The sequence below is a fragment of the Rhyacophila brunnea genome, unplaced genomic scaffold (assembly GCF_057557595.1).
Source record: "Rhyacophila brunnea isolate RB1 unplaced genomic scaffold, BYU_Rbru_1.0 scaffold_15, whole genome shotgun sequence".
Classification (NCBI taxonomy): domain Eukaryota; kingdom Metazoa; phylum Arthropoda; class Insecta; order Trichoptera; family Rhyacophilidae; genus Rhyacophila; species Rhyacophila brunnea.
In genome coordinates this window covers 2,587,190-2,602,420 of record NW_028232806.1, presented here as the reverse complement: position 1 = coordinate 2,602,420, position 15,231 = coordinate 2,587,190, and the positions used below count along the sequence as shown (strand labels likewise).

Sequence of the window (15,231 nt, the reverse complement as noted above, 5' to 3'; positions counted from 1 at the left end):
ATGCACTGGACTACGGAGGAAGTCTCTTCACTTCAAGGTAAACCACTGTTCACAAGAAGTCATCTTTTACGTATTCATATTAGATTGATAAGAAAAAGACGGCAGACATATCACAATTTGTGAACTAAAAACATATGCCAATAGTTTTATTTTGATCTGTGTCTTTACTTGTCTCTTGGTTATTTGAAGTAGGTCAAAAAAGGAGGTTATGTGTCAAAAATATATTACTTATAAAATTAAAATATCAAAAGTATTGATCAATTCCTTTGTATTCAATTAGATAAGAAAATCTACGTCTAATCTCAGAAACGAACCTGAAATTTTTGCAAAATCATATATTATTCAGTTAACAATAAATTTTGGCAGATGGCAATGTATCTACTATAAATTATTTTTCTATAAGCAGAGCGGAATTATCGTGAAAAAGGTAAAGGGTAGGTACTTATTGTCTAGCATAGCGACTCATACAAAAACGATCATTAAGAAAAGATTATACAGATGTCACCACTACGATATGCGCAGAGAATATTCCGTTACAATAGAGTCCAGTGTATAAATAATATTATATAATACACTTGTATCTTATACATAGAAATCAGGCAGACATTGAAGAATTATTGAAATGCTCAAGGATTACTATCTTTTTCTTGCTGTCTTGACGAAAACGTGTATCTTCCAAGCATGAATAAAACAAACTGATACCTATTAGCAAAATTATTAATGAATATACCATTAATAACATTAAAATATTACTATTTTTGTTATTTAACGAATAATTATATTTAAAAATGTAGCATTCTTTATTGATTCAATTTTGAAACATCTAAGAAACATACATATTAGAAGACACCAAAGAATAAAAAAAGACAGGAGCTAAAGCCATTTTAGAAAGCGACGATTTTGCGTAAACAAATATCACGTGATCTGTAGTGTGCGGTAAACTTCGTATGTGTTGTAATTTTGTGTATGACGCAATGTCGGCCATATTTGCAAGGCCTTTCTGATTGCCGTGATTTGTACACATGTTCCTTCCTGTCATTTTTTATTCGTAGGAAGACACATTGTAAAAAATACGGTACAGTTGAATGACTATTAGTTAATTCCACCATAATTAGCTAAATTGGTAAAGCACATTCATCAGAATCTGACGATGCAAGTTGAAGTTTCAGATATTTCTGAGGCATTTCCAAATTGTGTATTATAAGCCCGGTCACACATTGAAAATTGTCTCAACTGGGATATGACTGGTTATAAATCAAAATTGGGCATGGACGAGTTTAGACATGCGATCCGTCTAAATGGTACCCATTTTCTCTATTAAACTCTTGACCTAATAATTGTGACTGTCTCCAATGTATTTGGAAAAGCTTCATAAGAGCGAAAATAAATGTAGAAGTGTACCATTTATAGTGATAAGGTAATTAAAGTGACTTAACAGGTATCAGTTCGTTTTAAACATGCTTCGAAGATACATATTTTCTTCGAGACTACATACAAAACAGGTGAATCAGTGCAAATGAGCTACAAAATACTTTCGATCATGTAAAAAACTGACCAGAAAAATTAACTGCTCTATTGGCAAATTGTGATGCAGACATAGTTACATTTTTCTGGTTGTTAATGATGTCGTTTTGCGGCTCTTGCATGCCCCAGAGCTGCCAATGTGTGTTGAAGCAAAATGAGTACCTCTTTAGTAAAAAAAAATCATTTAAGAACAACACACATTCACTGCCCATATCAAACCTAATACAAATATTTTTTTTGTCCCTAATAATTGCTATACTTTTCATATCCATTATTAGGAAATTTAATATTTTGTCTCTATCCTTTTGCCATGTAGTGTTTTGATCCTTTTCATAGATGTCACTATCTTGTTTAGAATCCAGTATGATTTATAAGATATAGGTAAGTATTGTTTAAATAATATTTGTTTGTTTTGTAGCGTGTGTGGTTTATTGTGTCCTAAACCTGTCCAAAAGGCTTCATTTCATATTTGTTATTAATAATGATACTTTAAAAAGCCATTTTGAGATAAGTTTGTGACCTGTAACACTCTCATAAATGGAAAAGTACATTTTGTCAACAATGACGACAATTAAACTAAATTTGTCTCATGAAATATTCACAATTTCTTATCTGATACTCACTATAAATAGGGTCAATGCAGAAGCAATCAACCCACAACCCTCTCAAAATTTACTTAACAGTGGCAAAACCAACATTGATCATCGACTTTGAATGATATATATTTTTAATACTAAACTTTTCTTAATGGTTATAGGCATAACCCAACCAAATCACTGTTGAGATGTTGAAAAACACCATTTTGTATGAGATAGAACCTAACTATTATGAAATTTAAGCTGGCTAGTGTTGCTAAGGCACGAAAACGACATTGCAGATTCATTTGTTGCAAAATTGTTAGTTTTTTCTAGACTGAACTATCATACAGAATATTTAGATGAACAATCACAAAAAATCTCAAATAACACCATGTCGCACTGTGAGTGTAAAACCAAAGCATCTGCAAATTTTTCAATTTTGAGATTAAATGCAAAACAACTGCAAAAGTCGTGAACTTGATAATGTAAAAGTGAAGTAACTGAAAGAACATGCAATATAATGTAGATATAAACCAAATATTATGGTTTTTTTTTTAGAAACTCTATTTCTCTTAACAAAACGACAAACAAGACAAGACTTCAAACCCTAATATATCCAAAATATGTCTTTTGCAGATGCCTTGGTTTTACACTCACGGTGCGATGTATTTACACCTATGTTTTTAATCTATGTGCATCTTCTTGATTGAAACAGTTTTTTTAATTATCTTAATATTTTGCCAAAGTTAATGTATCTGTTGTGGGTTGGTGACTTTCTCCAAAAACATGTCTGAAAATAATATAAGATTCTTTCCAAACCAATCAACAGTTGAAATGGCTATAATTAATTCTCTTACATGACGAAAGCGCACCCCCATCCCGTTAAGCGGGACGCGTTGTAGTAAAATTCAAAGGAGACACCTTTTCTAATAATTCTGCGTGTGGGAATACGTGTTCGCAGGGTAAAAAATTAATATCTGAAACAATAGTTTCATTGTGGACTCTTTTATACTTACCACAATCAAATATTTGTGACGCCAATGTTTTACATTCGAATTTGTACTACAAGAATTCAGCATTTTTAAAATATTGTTAAAACACCTCTTTTAAGCATTTTCAGTGGTCAAATAATAATGCTCTTATAATCCATGAATATTTAGTTTAATTTGTCATTTCCTTTGTTTCAATGGAACTTTCTATTTATGAAAGTAACATCAGTTATATAACCTTCATTTTGGAAATCAATACACAAATAACATAATACTATAAACTTGCAAACAAATTGTTTGACAATTTATTTAGAGGGATTCAAACAGATTATTAAAAAATAAGCAGTAAAATGTGTAAAACTTTTAATTTAGCAAGGATCACAACCATCCATCAAACATCTTTTTATCATTTTTTCACGAATAAATTTATAATTATAATAATCATATCAGGATTAATAATTTCAAAGCAAACAATTTTTTTTTTTTACTGAAAAAGTATAGAGTTTATTAATTTGAAATACATTTTTTATTTATTTATAATTCATACCAATCGTAATAATATATTTTTTTTACATTTTCTCTTCATATTTTTTTCCAATTTATTTCTACATTAATATTACTTACAGTTTGTTATTACAGACTGTTACAGCCATTTTTTTTTTCAATATTTTTACATAATAAAACGTCGCAAAGTTTTGAACCTTGAAACTGATTGTTTTTCACAAACAAATATTTATTTTTTACACTTAAGCATATCATGTTTTTTCTTTGTCTTGTTAGGCTTGTCAAAGCGAAGGCATAAAAAATTCAACTCTGGCTACACAATGTCTGCAAACTCACGGTAACTCCAATATCATAAGACCGCAATCAGAATTTAATTTTTATAGTTAACTACTTTATATTATGTCCCGTACGGAACAAACCTGAGAATAAATACTATGTCCAATTTAACATGAATATCCTTATATTTAACTACTCTATATTATGTCCCGTACGGAACAAACCTGAGAATAAATACTATGTCCAATTTAACATGAATATCCCTGTCTGTATCGCAGAAAAAAAGGTGTGCCAATACCCACAGATGTGTCTCCCTCGTTTAAGTCTATCCTGGGATCGTATATCACATCACACATTTCCGCATACAGGCAACATGATGACTTATAAATAATTACTTTTTGGCAGCAGATTTCGGTAATTTTACAGTTTCAGATACGATACTAATTCGGCACTGTGATGATTATAGTTTCTTTGGTTCTCTTCTAAGAAATTTTCAAACTTGCATATTCTTTCATGAGACAAAACCACATATCAATGTTATGTTCACTGAGGTGATAACATGTCTGTATACAATTTGAAAACCCCAGAATTCTGTGCAGGTAAGGCAAAAAGAACTTTCAGAAATGTTACAAAAAAACACCTCCATTATAATTGCAATACATTGAAAAATTATGTTAATTTGTCTTTTTTATATGAGAAATGAATTAGATTTTCTTTGACTTCTTGTCAATTTTTTTTAAATTATGTATGATAATCCGTCAATAAAATGAATCTTAAATTCTCAAATCTTGCATACTATATTCAGTATTGAATAAAAAATAATTTAATTACATACTATTAATTTATTATCAAGTGCAAGGATAAGAACTCCTGATGCCAGCTATAAATCATAACATATGTAGTAAAATAATTATTACTGAGATTTCAATTACAAATTCAGTAGCCTTTAAATGGAGGAATTTAAAACACATCGGATAGATGCACAGATATGAACTTTGTTATTTATAATATCGACTGCTTAATCTCCAAACCAGCCACTACACTTTCGACTAAAAATGAGATTTTGATGGCATTTTGTGATAAAGCATGTTTTCTATGCTCACACAAAATCTCTCAAAAAACTCCTAAACCTATAAATAAATATGTTATCGTTCGTCAAACAAAACAGCCAACTGCAGGTGACAAATTTCTAATATTGAAAATGGAACAACTCCTTTTTTATATATTATAAAAGGGAAGCTAAAATAGTGTATTAATTCATAGTACAGCTTATATGTAAAAAAAAAAATTCCAAGTGTATTATTGGAATTGTTAAATTCTGCTCGATAGTTAAATTATGTTTTTTCTCCTTCCTGAACAATTTGGCCAAATGGAGTTAGCCGGTTTGCAGGTTACGCAGTCGTTATATAGACATATTCCTGGGGTTTTTAAAAACATTGTTTTTGCAAGTTGTAACAATTTCCAATCACCGAACCAAGTATCATTCTTAATATTTGATCTACTATTTGTATCCAATCTATTTAGTCACATGTTGAAAAATATTAACTTAATACCGGGAATATAATTGTCCAACAAGTAAAGTGCGTTAAAAACTAAATTGCCCCGAAACCCTGAGTTTGCAGACGCATCTTATAACTACACATATCGCATCTAGATCATAAAAGATAATCACAAAAATACCAATGGAGATTTAAAATTTCTTGAGTACACTTCACATTGGGACAACTCCTCAACACTTCCATCTTCAGGTTGGTACCTTTGCCAGGTGGATGAGTGAATAAATAAATGACACCGATGATTAATACACAAGCCCAACTTATAACGAGTACACCAGTTAATATGACAGAACGGAAACGCAACAATTTCGAACAATCACACTTATTAATACAGTAAACCAACAATAATCTGCATTTTTGATTATCCGGATTTTACTATCAGTTTCATAATTTACTTAAGAAATAAGTGTGATATAAAAAAAAATTGTTGAATCTAAAAATTTAGACATTTGACTCTTTTTTGAATTTCTTTGTGGTTGCTCTATAAATCTAGAATGAATAAAAAGAAAAATCCACGGGTGTAACTCATTCAGGGCCTAATGTATAGAATGTTGACATTAAGTAAAACTAATTAATTACGATCCTTACTCATAAATGACATTTTACCAAAGCAATTAATAACATGACAATGTCGCTTACTGCTATCAAAATTGTTGCCATTTTTTAATTACAATATTACATATTTTTTTAATTGTCATGCAATGGTAAAAATATGAAAACTGCACAATATAATGGTTGCTTTATTTGTAATTAATTGAATAAATGCATGAACCATGGATACAATAGTCATAGTATAATTTTTATTTATTAGTTATTGAAATGGCAACTCTCCGTTGATTAATCTGCGTAATCTACGAAAACTACAAAGTTTGCAAATCCCGTAAATTATTCATGAATTCATAGTTGGTGTTTGCTTAGATAATCAGTACTCGATACAATCTTAATTTATCCGAAACTATCGATAATCTTAACATTCTAGGCATTAGGCCATAAGGATTGAGTAAACTAACCACAAAATTAGGTAAACACTGGCCAGTAAAACACGACCACAGTCGACAGAAAATCATTTTTATACAATTCGGTTTTAGAACGTAGTCATATTTATCTATATTCGTATAAAACTTTGTGATTTAAGACCCAGTGTGGCCAAACCTTGCCTTAAAGAATCAGAAGAATTGTCGCGCTTATTCGCTACGTGCACCGTTTGTCATAATAACTAACAGACTCGGACACATCTGCGAACATCAAATTGACGCAACCTATTCACTAAGGACGCGACACAAATTTTGTGTTCAAATAAAAAGTTTAAAAAAAAAATTAAAAGAATTGGCTAAAAATGCACGAAAGAGAGAAGTGGCGCTTTCTCTCATTTGCTGTGGTGGCCGTTTTTGCAGACCGGAGGTAGATTTTGGTTGTAGCTTTATTTATTCAAAAATAAAAAGCGACCAAATAATCAATTTTTTTTTAAAATATGTTTCGCAACGGATTCCTATCTTCATCCCAACAACATCAAAAACTGAACAATGCCTGCATTAACTCTTTCTTAAAATATTTAGAGGTAATTGTAAACCGTTAAGTCAGTAATTTGATTCAAATCGATAAAAAAAATCACCATTTCCATTCCAGTACCATTTCTTAGTTAACTTCGAATGAGTGACACCTGTACACCCCGTGTTGGTACGGGGTGGGTAAGCATTGATGAAAATCGTTTCACATAACATTGTCACGATAACCACAGCGAAAAATAAACAAATTTTATTCAATATCCGATACATTGTTTATTTATTTATTGCCAAAGTTAGGTTACCTTGACAATGTGGCTTCAGAATTATCATGGAAATAAGATTAGGTCTCCGCCGCAAACTCAGGCACGTACTAATAACAGATTTATCGGTAAATATACAATACACCACATCTGTACGCAAAAAATATACGACTACTTCCTCATTTGAGTTTGTATGAAAATTAGTAGCGTTTCCAGAACTACATTTTTGCCTTAATGCAATGTGCTTAGGCTCCCAATAGAAGGTTTTCTTCAAAATCTTTAATTCATAAACTTAAAAACACACCCAAACCTACACATTTCTGAGTTACACGTACCTACCTAGTTGTCAGGTTTTGGTTTGTTTTTAAGTCCCGAACGACAACAGTGATGAAGTATACCATATCGATACCCTAATTATATAGGGAAATAACTCAAAATTTCAAGATTTTGTGTTAATAACGCCATTCGATGTAAAAGGGTATTTTATTTACAATTTAATAAAAATAAATAAAACGGACCATAAAATCAACACTTTCTGGGATTAATCTTTAATTCAATTATAAATGTCAAATGTCTGTCATGATTGTTAAACAGTAAATTTCATTGTGCATTGCTAGTTCATTTCAACTAAGCAAAAAATAAACACATTTACTTAAAAAATCAAGGCTTTAACATTGACATTAGAATTTGTGCAAAATTTTCAAACGACATTACCTTAGAACAAAATTTTTGAGTTGTTTCCTTGTGGAGGTAAGGTATCGATACATTTACCGAGTTATTAATTCAATACGACTATCTGATGGTTGACCAGCACCTACCTCTAAATAAATAGGCAAACTAATTGATAGCACGGTATACGTTCACTGCGAAAATGTCTTGAAGAAAACGAAACCACATTATTTTTCTGTCGTAAAATTATCTCAATTCACTTCTGTTCAGCTTTAAAAATGACTGAAAACGTTCCCACCGAGCTACATAAGAACCATATTATTTTGAACTATTACAGAGTATTAATAATAAAAAAAAATCATCAAATCAGAACACAATACGATTAAAAATAATTTCTATTCATAAATAATAATGAAGAAACAAGCGGAGCTTGCGTCATTAATAAATTGTTTAATTCCTATTACAAACTAATCATCAATATAAAAAAGTATTAAAACTAAATAAACCTAGTGTTGTGTGAAAGCTTTAATATGTAATAAAAATGAAACCATAATGATTATGATATAGGCTTCGAATAATGCATTGATACGTACGTGTACGTGTTACCTCCACAGAGCAGTGTCGAAGGCTGTGGAGATTGAACATAAATAGTGCACACAGGGAACTGAAATACCTAATGGGTAAGGAGAAGCAGGCAACAGATCTCGAGTAAAGAAGAATACGGGATAAACTTAAACACATGTCAAGAAAACGTCGAATACTGACAACTGCTCTCGTTTATGCATTGATGCTCATTTAATATTGGTGTATTACACACACTATTGCACGTCTATAATACGTGATTCATTTTCGTAGGACACTCGCGCATCCAAAACCCTGCGTCAAAATTTACTGTATTGATATATAGCCTATCGGAAGTCTATTTCTTATCTGACCTGAGTGCACACTAAAATTTTGACATTCATACATATTTATTTTCATTGAACCAAGAATGCATATTATTGCGGATGGCATTTGTTAGTTTCTAAAATTCAATTAAACCCTGCCATAGTAGATAATAGTCAAAAAAAAATTTTTTAGACTAGAATATTCTTAATCGATTATGGTTTGGTTTAGGCAGGGTTTAATTAATTAAAATAAATCAACCAACACCATCTGCAACTTAATTCAACAAAAACAAATAAGTATGACTGAAAAAGTGCGCAATATTTTGTCGGATCGCCCATAGCAGACCTAAACTATTATGGTTTGGTTTAGGAAAAACTAACCAGCATCGTCTGCAAAGTTCAATGGAAACCCTCGCTACTGCTGTTTTATTTATAGGCGTGCTCTATATCACGGTATATAGCCCCATTTACGAATGAATCAACGCAATATCTGAAGCCGCCCTAATATAATACGCTACATAATTAACTAATTGAAATCAGTATACCAACTATGTAATGTTAAGTTCTCCAGAATATTTAATTTTTTTCACCATATCAAGGTAGCGTTGATCAGTGGCGTGCAGTTAATATAGACAAATTGTAGGTAATCAGTTAATATAGACAAATTGTAGGTAATCTCAAATGACATAATCTTCTTTTGAATTTTATTATATTAAGAATATGACACAATAATAATATCGTAAACTTGATAACACCAATGGTCTACTCCAAGCAGCACGTAATATTATCGTTTTATTGCCAATTAGAAGTTTTATAACGCCAATGGATTTGCCCATCATCTAACCATTCATCTAACTCACAAAAGAAGTGTTAAAAAGATAATTAAATTTGCGAAACAAAATAAAGAGTGGGCAGCAGGAAGTTCGTGAAATAATTTACCATTACAAGACAATGACGTCAACAACGATCATGGTTAGCATTTTTTGCCGACATTATGATCAACGGTATATCCATGAATAGCGTGAATATGTTGATAAGTCAAAAAACATCATTTCTCAGGGCAGATATATGTAGGGTTGGTTTTATGTGGTAGATCAGGAATATTTTTAAATTTTAGTTTGTTAAGAATTTACAAACATTTTACTAAAATTTAAAAACATCCAATCTGATTTACCAGAGAGCCAAACGTACAAATAGCTGCCTTGAGGATTGATGTTTTTCGACTTATCAATATATTCACGCAATACAGGGATCATTGTTTAGCATTGAAGGATAAAACATGCCCCAAATTAATTAATAAATCAAAGAATAATTAACATACGTCAAAATATTGATTATGTCACACCTTGACGATGATTCAAAATAATATGTACGGAAATTTTAGATACGATGATTTATTCAAGGTTTCCTAATACTGGATTTGTTTTTGATTAAAATTATACTTAGAGGCTAATTCTGCGTTAAGGTTTCAATAACTCCGTTTAACACGCCACAGTATAAAATATTTACTCTTTTTTTCTTTAATCTTCACCCGTTTGCAACATCGAGAGTAATTAGTGAAGAAGGTTGAAATTATACTATTGTTTAGAAAGTAGGCACAGTATGTAACTGGCATATTATTACGAAACATTCGTACGGCCTACCTTGTTTTAAAATTTTACGCACACCACTGATCTTAATTATTTACAATTTTTAACAGGTAGAAACAACGGACTATCGTGACCCTGATAATAAAAAAAAGTATGATTTTGGTGATTTTCCAATTTAAGGTACGGATTTAAAACTAATATTTTTAAAATAAAAAATAATATCAAAAATTTTATGAGTCACCTCGGTGTACTCATGATTTTGTCCAATTAAGGGTTGTCCATATATGATGATACACCCGAAAAGGGGTTTGATATGTGATAATTTTGATTTGAAGTGGATGGGGGTAGAAAATGTGATACCACAAAACTGACAAATTAAATAAAAACTCATTTTGTGTGAGAAATTAAATAAAATATACAATGAAATCGACCAAAAAAATGTGGCAAAATTTAGACAGAGGAGTTTCAAAAGAAGGCAAAATCACATGATACTGTTTGCGGACAACCCCCCGACGAAACTGCAATATAAAATCTTTTTTACGAGACTTGTAGAATATGAATGATTTAACTCGGAGACAATTTTAGTTGTGTAAGACTGTTTAGCGCACCAATGTTGTTAATTAGTAATAGATAGCACTACAACAGTCTTCTGATACAAACAGTATAAGGTGATCAAATCTGCAGTATGATTGTTGACATGTCATATTCTAGTCTAGTAAAAAGCAATTGATAATGAGCTTATATACGGTCGACAACTTAGGAAAAATAAATTTACTATTCACTAATAACGAACTGGACGTATTGCAGAATCCAAATTCTCAATGACTACCTCGCTATCTCTATCTCTAAGCATACTTATCCAATTTGCGAGCTATTGCCTTGCATATTATTCTAAATTTAACCGGTGGTCAATTCACATTCCAATGTAATATATATATATATAATATGATATTAGTTATTAATTAATGTGCCTTCGAGAGTAGTTAAGTTAGTGTTTAACATATGGAAGTTTTTTTTGTTTCGTATATATAAAAAACACCATTATAATATATATATGTATGATAATAATAATAATATTAAAAGTCAGAACATCCACATTGTAATGCCGTAAAAGCAGTCTTGACATAATTTAGCGGATTTCCGGTATTTTGGTTATCGGCAGGCCGCGAAAAAACAAATTGACAGGCCCCGCGCATGTTCAGCTCACCCCGTAACAGTATCCACAATATATAACACTTATAAATTACGTTTTGGTCTGTGATTCAATTTCACTGTCTTTGTATCAATATTATTATTTTCGCTCACATACCGGAGCCATCTATCTATCAACGATAGAAGTTCACTTAGCGAAGAATCAAACCTAATTTTAAATATATAATATATATATTTTTTTTTTGATCAAACAGCCATGTGTGTACTGACGTACTAAGTTTGCTCGGCGTGCTCTCTCCGTCCTCACTTCTGGTAGACTCCGCTCTGCCCGTTGCCCAGGACCAGTCCGGTGTTGCCCTGTAAAAATACCAGAATCGTTTGTCTTTTTTTTAAGACAACATATTCTGGTTTGGAACTTTGCTTTTTCTCATGTAAACGTGTACACATACTGACCACGTCTCCTTTTGAATCAAAAACACAGATGTATTATAAAAATCATTTATTACGATAAATGTTGTGTACCTACTCTGTTTTAGATAAGTAATATTTGAGAAAACAAATTAAAGAAATTCATGTACTTCTCCTCAAAGGATATTATCAAATGACTGTTTTAAGTTTTTAAAAAATTATTACTTTTTTAAATAAACCACAATAGCTCAGGAGATGGGAAAGGTCATTGGTTTTCTTTTATAGGAAATAATATAATACAGGGGTGAAAATAATCATAAAATTACACTGATTATTATTAATTTAAAAATATACAAATGAGGGGGATAAATAAATGAATAAAAAATACCAAATGATAAAACAAAATATAATATTAAAATAGCGATACTAAAATAATGTGAAATAAATTTAAATTAAGCGGTGAATGTTACCACACCATGAAGGCAGACATATCGAGGATATTTGTATGGATAATAAAAAATAAATTGAAAATAATAAGCCAAGTTAACTTAACCCAACCCCAAGAAGTGATAATTATATATAATATTGATAATATGTATAGGGGCAGAAAGCTGGATATGCTCATGATTCAAGGTTTCGGTAATGTAATATATATATAAGTTATATTCCAACATATTTCAATTGTTTTGCTTATCGATCTTCTATATATATTCTGTCAAATCTTTCTTTATAAAGAAAAACTACATATTGGGATAATATTTTTTTGATTCTGCAGGTATTTGAATCACCAAAATATATTCTCCGACCGTTATTTAGATTAAAATATATCACCTTCCACAAAATGACTTATGACAGTATCGATATCACACCGTAAAAAACAGAGTTAGTATTAATTATTAATCAGATAATAAATCGAAAACCTAGAATACAATCCCGGTTAAATAAACCTCCTTCACCATGTCATTTTTAATCAATATAATGCTTTTTTTAAATTTAATCGCGCGATATTAATGTTGAATAAAAAAAATAAGTATACATGAAAATATGTCTCATTGGAATTACAATTAAATATTTTATTTTAATTACAATTAAATATTTAATTTAATTACAATTAAATACTTAATTTAATTACAATTAAATATTTAAATTATAATCAATATAATTTTAAATACACAACAGAATATTAAATTTTATTATGTAAATTTAATAATTTTAGTCAGCCATATTGACCTTGAATCGTAATAATATAGTGTGAAGGAGCGGTGAAAGGAATCAGAAGGAGAGGAGACTGTAAGGTGCCTCTTACCGGATGACCTGTTTTCCCTGCGAAGCCATAACTTCTGTTAGTAAAAAAATGTACAAACACTGGATGAAGCTGATCAACCGTAGATCAAAGTATCAGTGAAGAAGCGTGTATAAACATATTCATCATCTGAACATATCAGTATATTTAATGTCAGACACAAAATAACCGCTTAAAATTCACATAAATCAATTCGATGTATATTGGATCAACACTTTTTTATGAATATCGAGTATTTATGTTGAATTTTAAAAGTTTGTTATCCACCTGATATTACATGTACAGATGTGTCGGATGAAAAGAATGTATAAATAACACGGGTTACTAACAAATTTTATTTTCCGATGAATTTTACATTAATTCTTATGAGACTAAATAAACATCGTAACCGAAAACTATGACTCTGAATAATAATTGACGAATTGCTTTTAGCAAGCGACAAATGAATACCACCGGTGTGATTTGTTCAAAAGAAGGCTGCAATCAGCGTAGCCGATCCCAAGTTATTTAGCAAAATTCCAAGACCAGAATATTATAATATAATATATAAGTATTATGAGAGGATTAATGGTGGTCATATATATATGCATTAGCGTGACACCGTGGCAACTACAGGTAATGCAACGTCACAGTAATTAAATCGTATACACGTGAAACATGACAATAATAATTTGATTCAATTATTTTTCATACTCGAACAAATTTGATTTTGCTTTGTTTATGAGACTTACATGTAATAAAATATGCATATTATTATCTATTTGATGTTTTATTTATTACGATTGATAAATTGTCTCTAAACATGTCATAGCGAGATCAGATTTGACAGTTAAAGTAATCATTCAAATTCACATGTGGAGTACAAAACTGTTATCTACTAAATATTTAGACCTAGAGGGTTGTAAGATAGTAAACCAATTTAGAAAATACTATTCAAATACTGAAAAATATTCACTGTGTCTACTAATTTAACAATTTTGGATAAGGAAACATTTCTTTAGTTATGTCTTGAGTATTTTAAAACAGGTAATATGTACTTCTTGAGATAGGCTCTTGTGGATTCTTTTTAAAGATAAACTCAGATCCATACAATACTAAAACAACATCACAATAATCATTCAACTGCGCTCAAGTAAGCATAATATACATTCAGCTAAAGACTACTTGAAAAGTGCATTAGCGGTACATAGATGGATAACCGAAAACAGTTATAAGCGAATAAAGAAATACACAACATCAATTATTGAAAATAAGCATGCAGACATCTTTATTAGGATATTGACCAAACAATAGTAATGATATTATGTAATATTAATAAATATGATTCAAAGAATAGATTTAGCAGCTAGTTTTAGTATTATTTGGTACATTTCATATACGTACATCCCCAGATAAATAGACGTTTAAATATTACATCAAAAAAAAATTAGTAATTACAAACGGATAATTAAAAATGAGGTTAATTAATTAATACCATGCTCGGATTAGACTGCTCATTTCAAAGCAAAATAAATTAAATTTCTAGCATACAAATAAGGGTCTAAGGAAAAGCTACCTTCATTTAAATAATATACTCAGGCATTTACGAGATAAAGTATGTTCTATTTATTTAAATGAAGATATCTTGTATTTATTTTAAATTGTACCGCTATATTTACAACTGTTACATAAACATTTATATGACCATCACCGTTTGATGTGAATGTTAAAAAAACAAATACATATGAAGGGTCATAGATTGAATGTTTTAGGGATAACTGCATCGCCGATGACAAGTAAAAATGGGTATATTTAAATCAAATTATTATATTGCTTAATTTAAACTATATCATCAACACAGCGTTTTTAGAAGGTGCGTAAACCAAGGACGGGAGCTATCATTATTATTTAAAAATCTTAAAAAATATAATTATTCTATGACGACTTAAACATGTGTATGTATATATTATTTTTTGATTCACAGAAGTGTATAAATTAAAATTAAAAGTGTTACTTAGAAATTGAAACATTTCTCAATGTCACTTCGGAAAC

General features: G+C 30.3%; 1 protein-coding gene across 2 annotated transcripts in view; it reads right to left on the bottom strand.

Moving 5' to 3' along the window:
* Positions 1-11,691: 11,691 nt before the first annotated feature.
* Positions 11,692-15,231, bottom strand: part of CycT (Cyclin T) — a 33,151-nt gene continuing 29,611 nt past the window's right edge. For both annotated transcript variants that reach the window (XM_085942673.1, XM_085942674.1), the window contains one exon: positions 11,692-11,846. In XM_085942673.1, the coding sequence (XP_085798799.1) occupies positions 11,793-11,846 (54 nt within the window). In that variant the 3' untranslated portion in view covers positions 11,692-11,792. The remainder of the gene's footprint in view (positions 11,847-15,231) is intronic.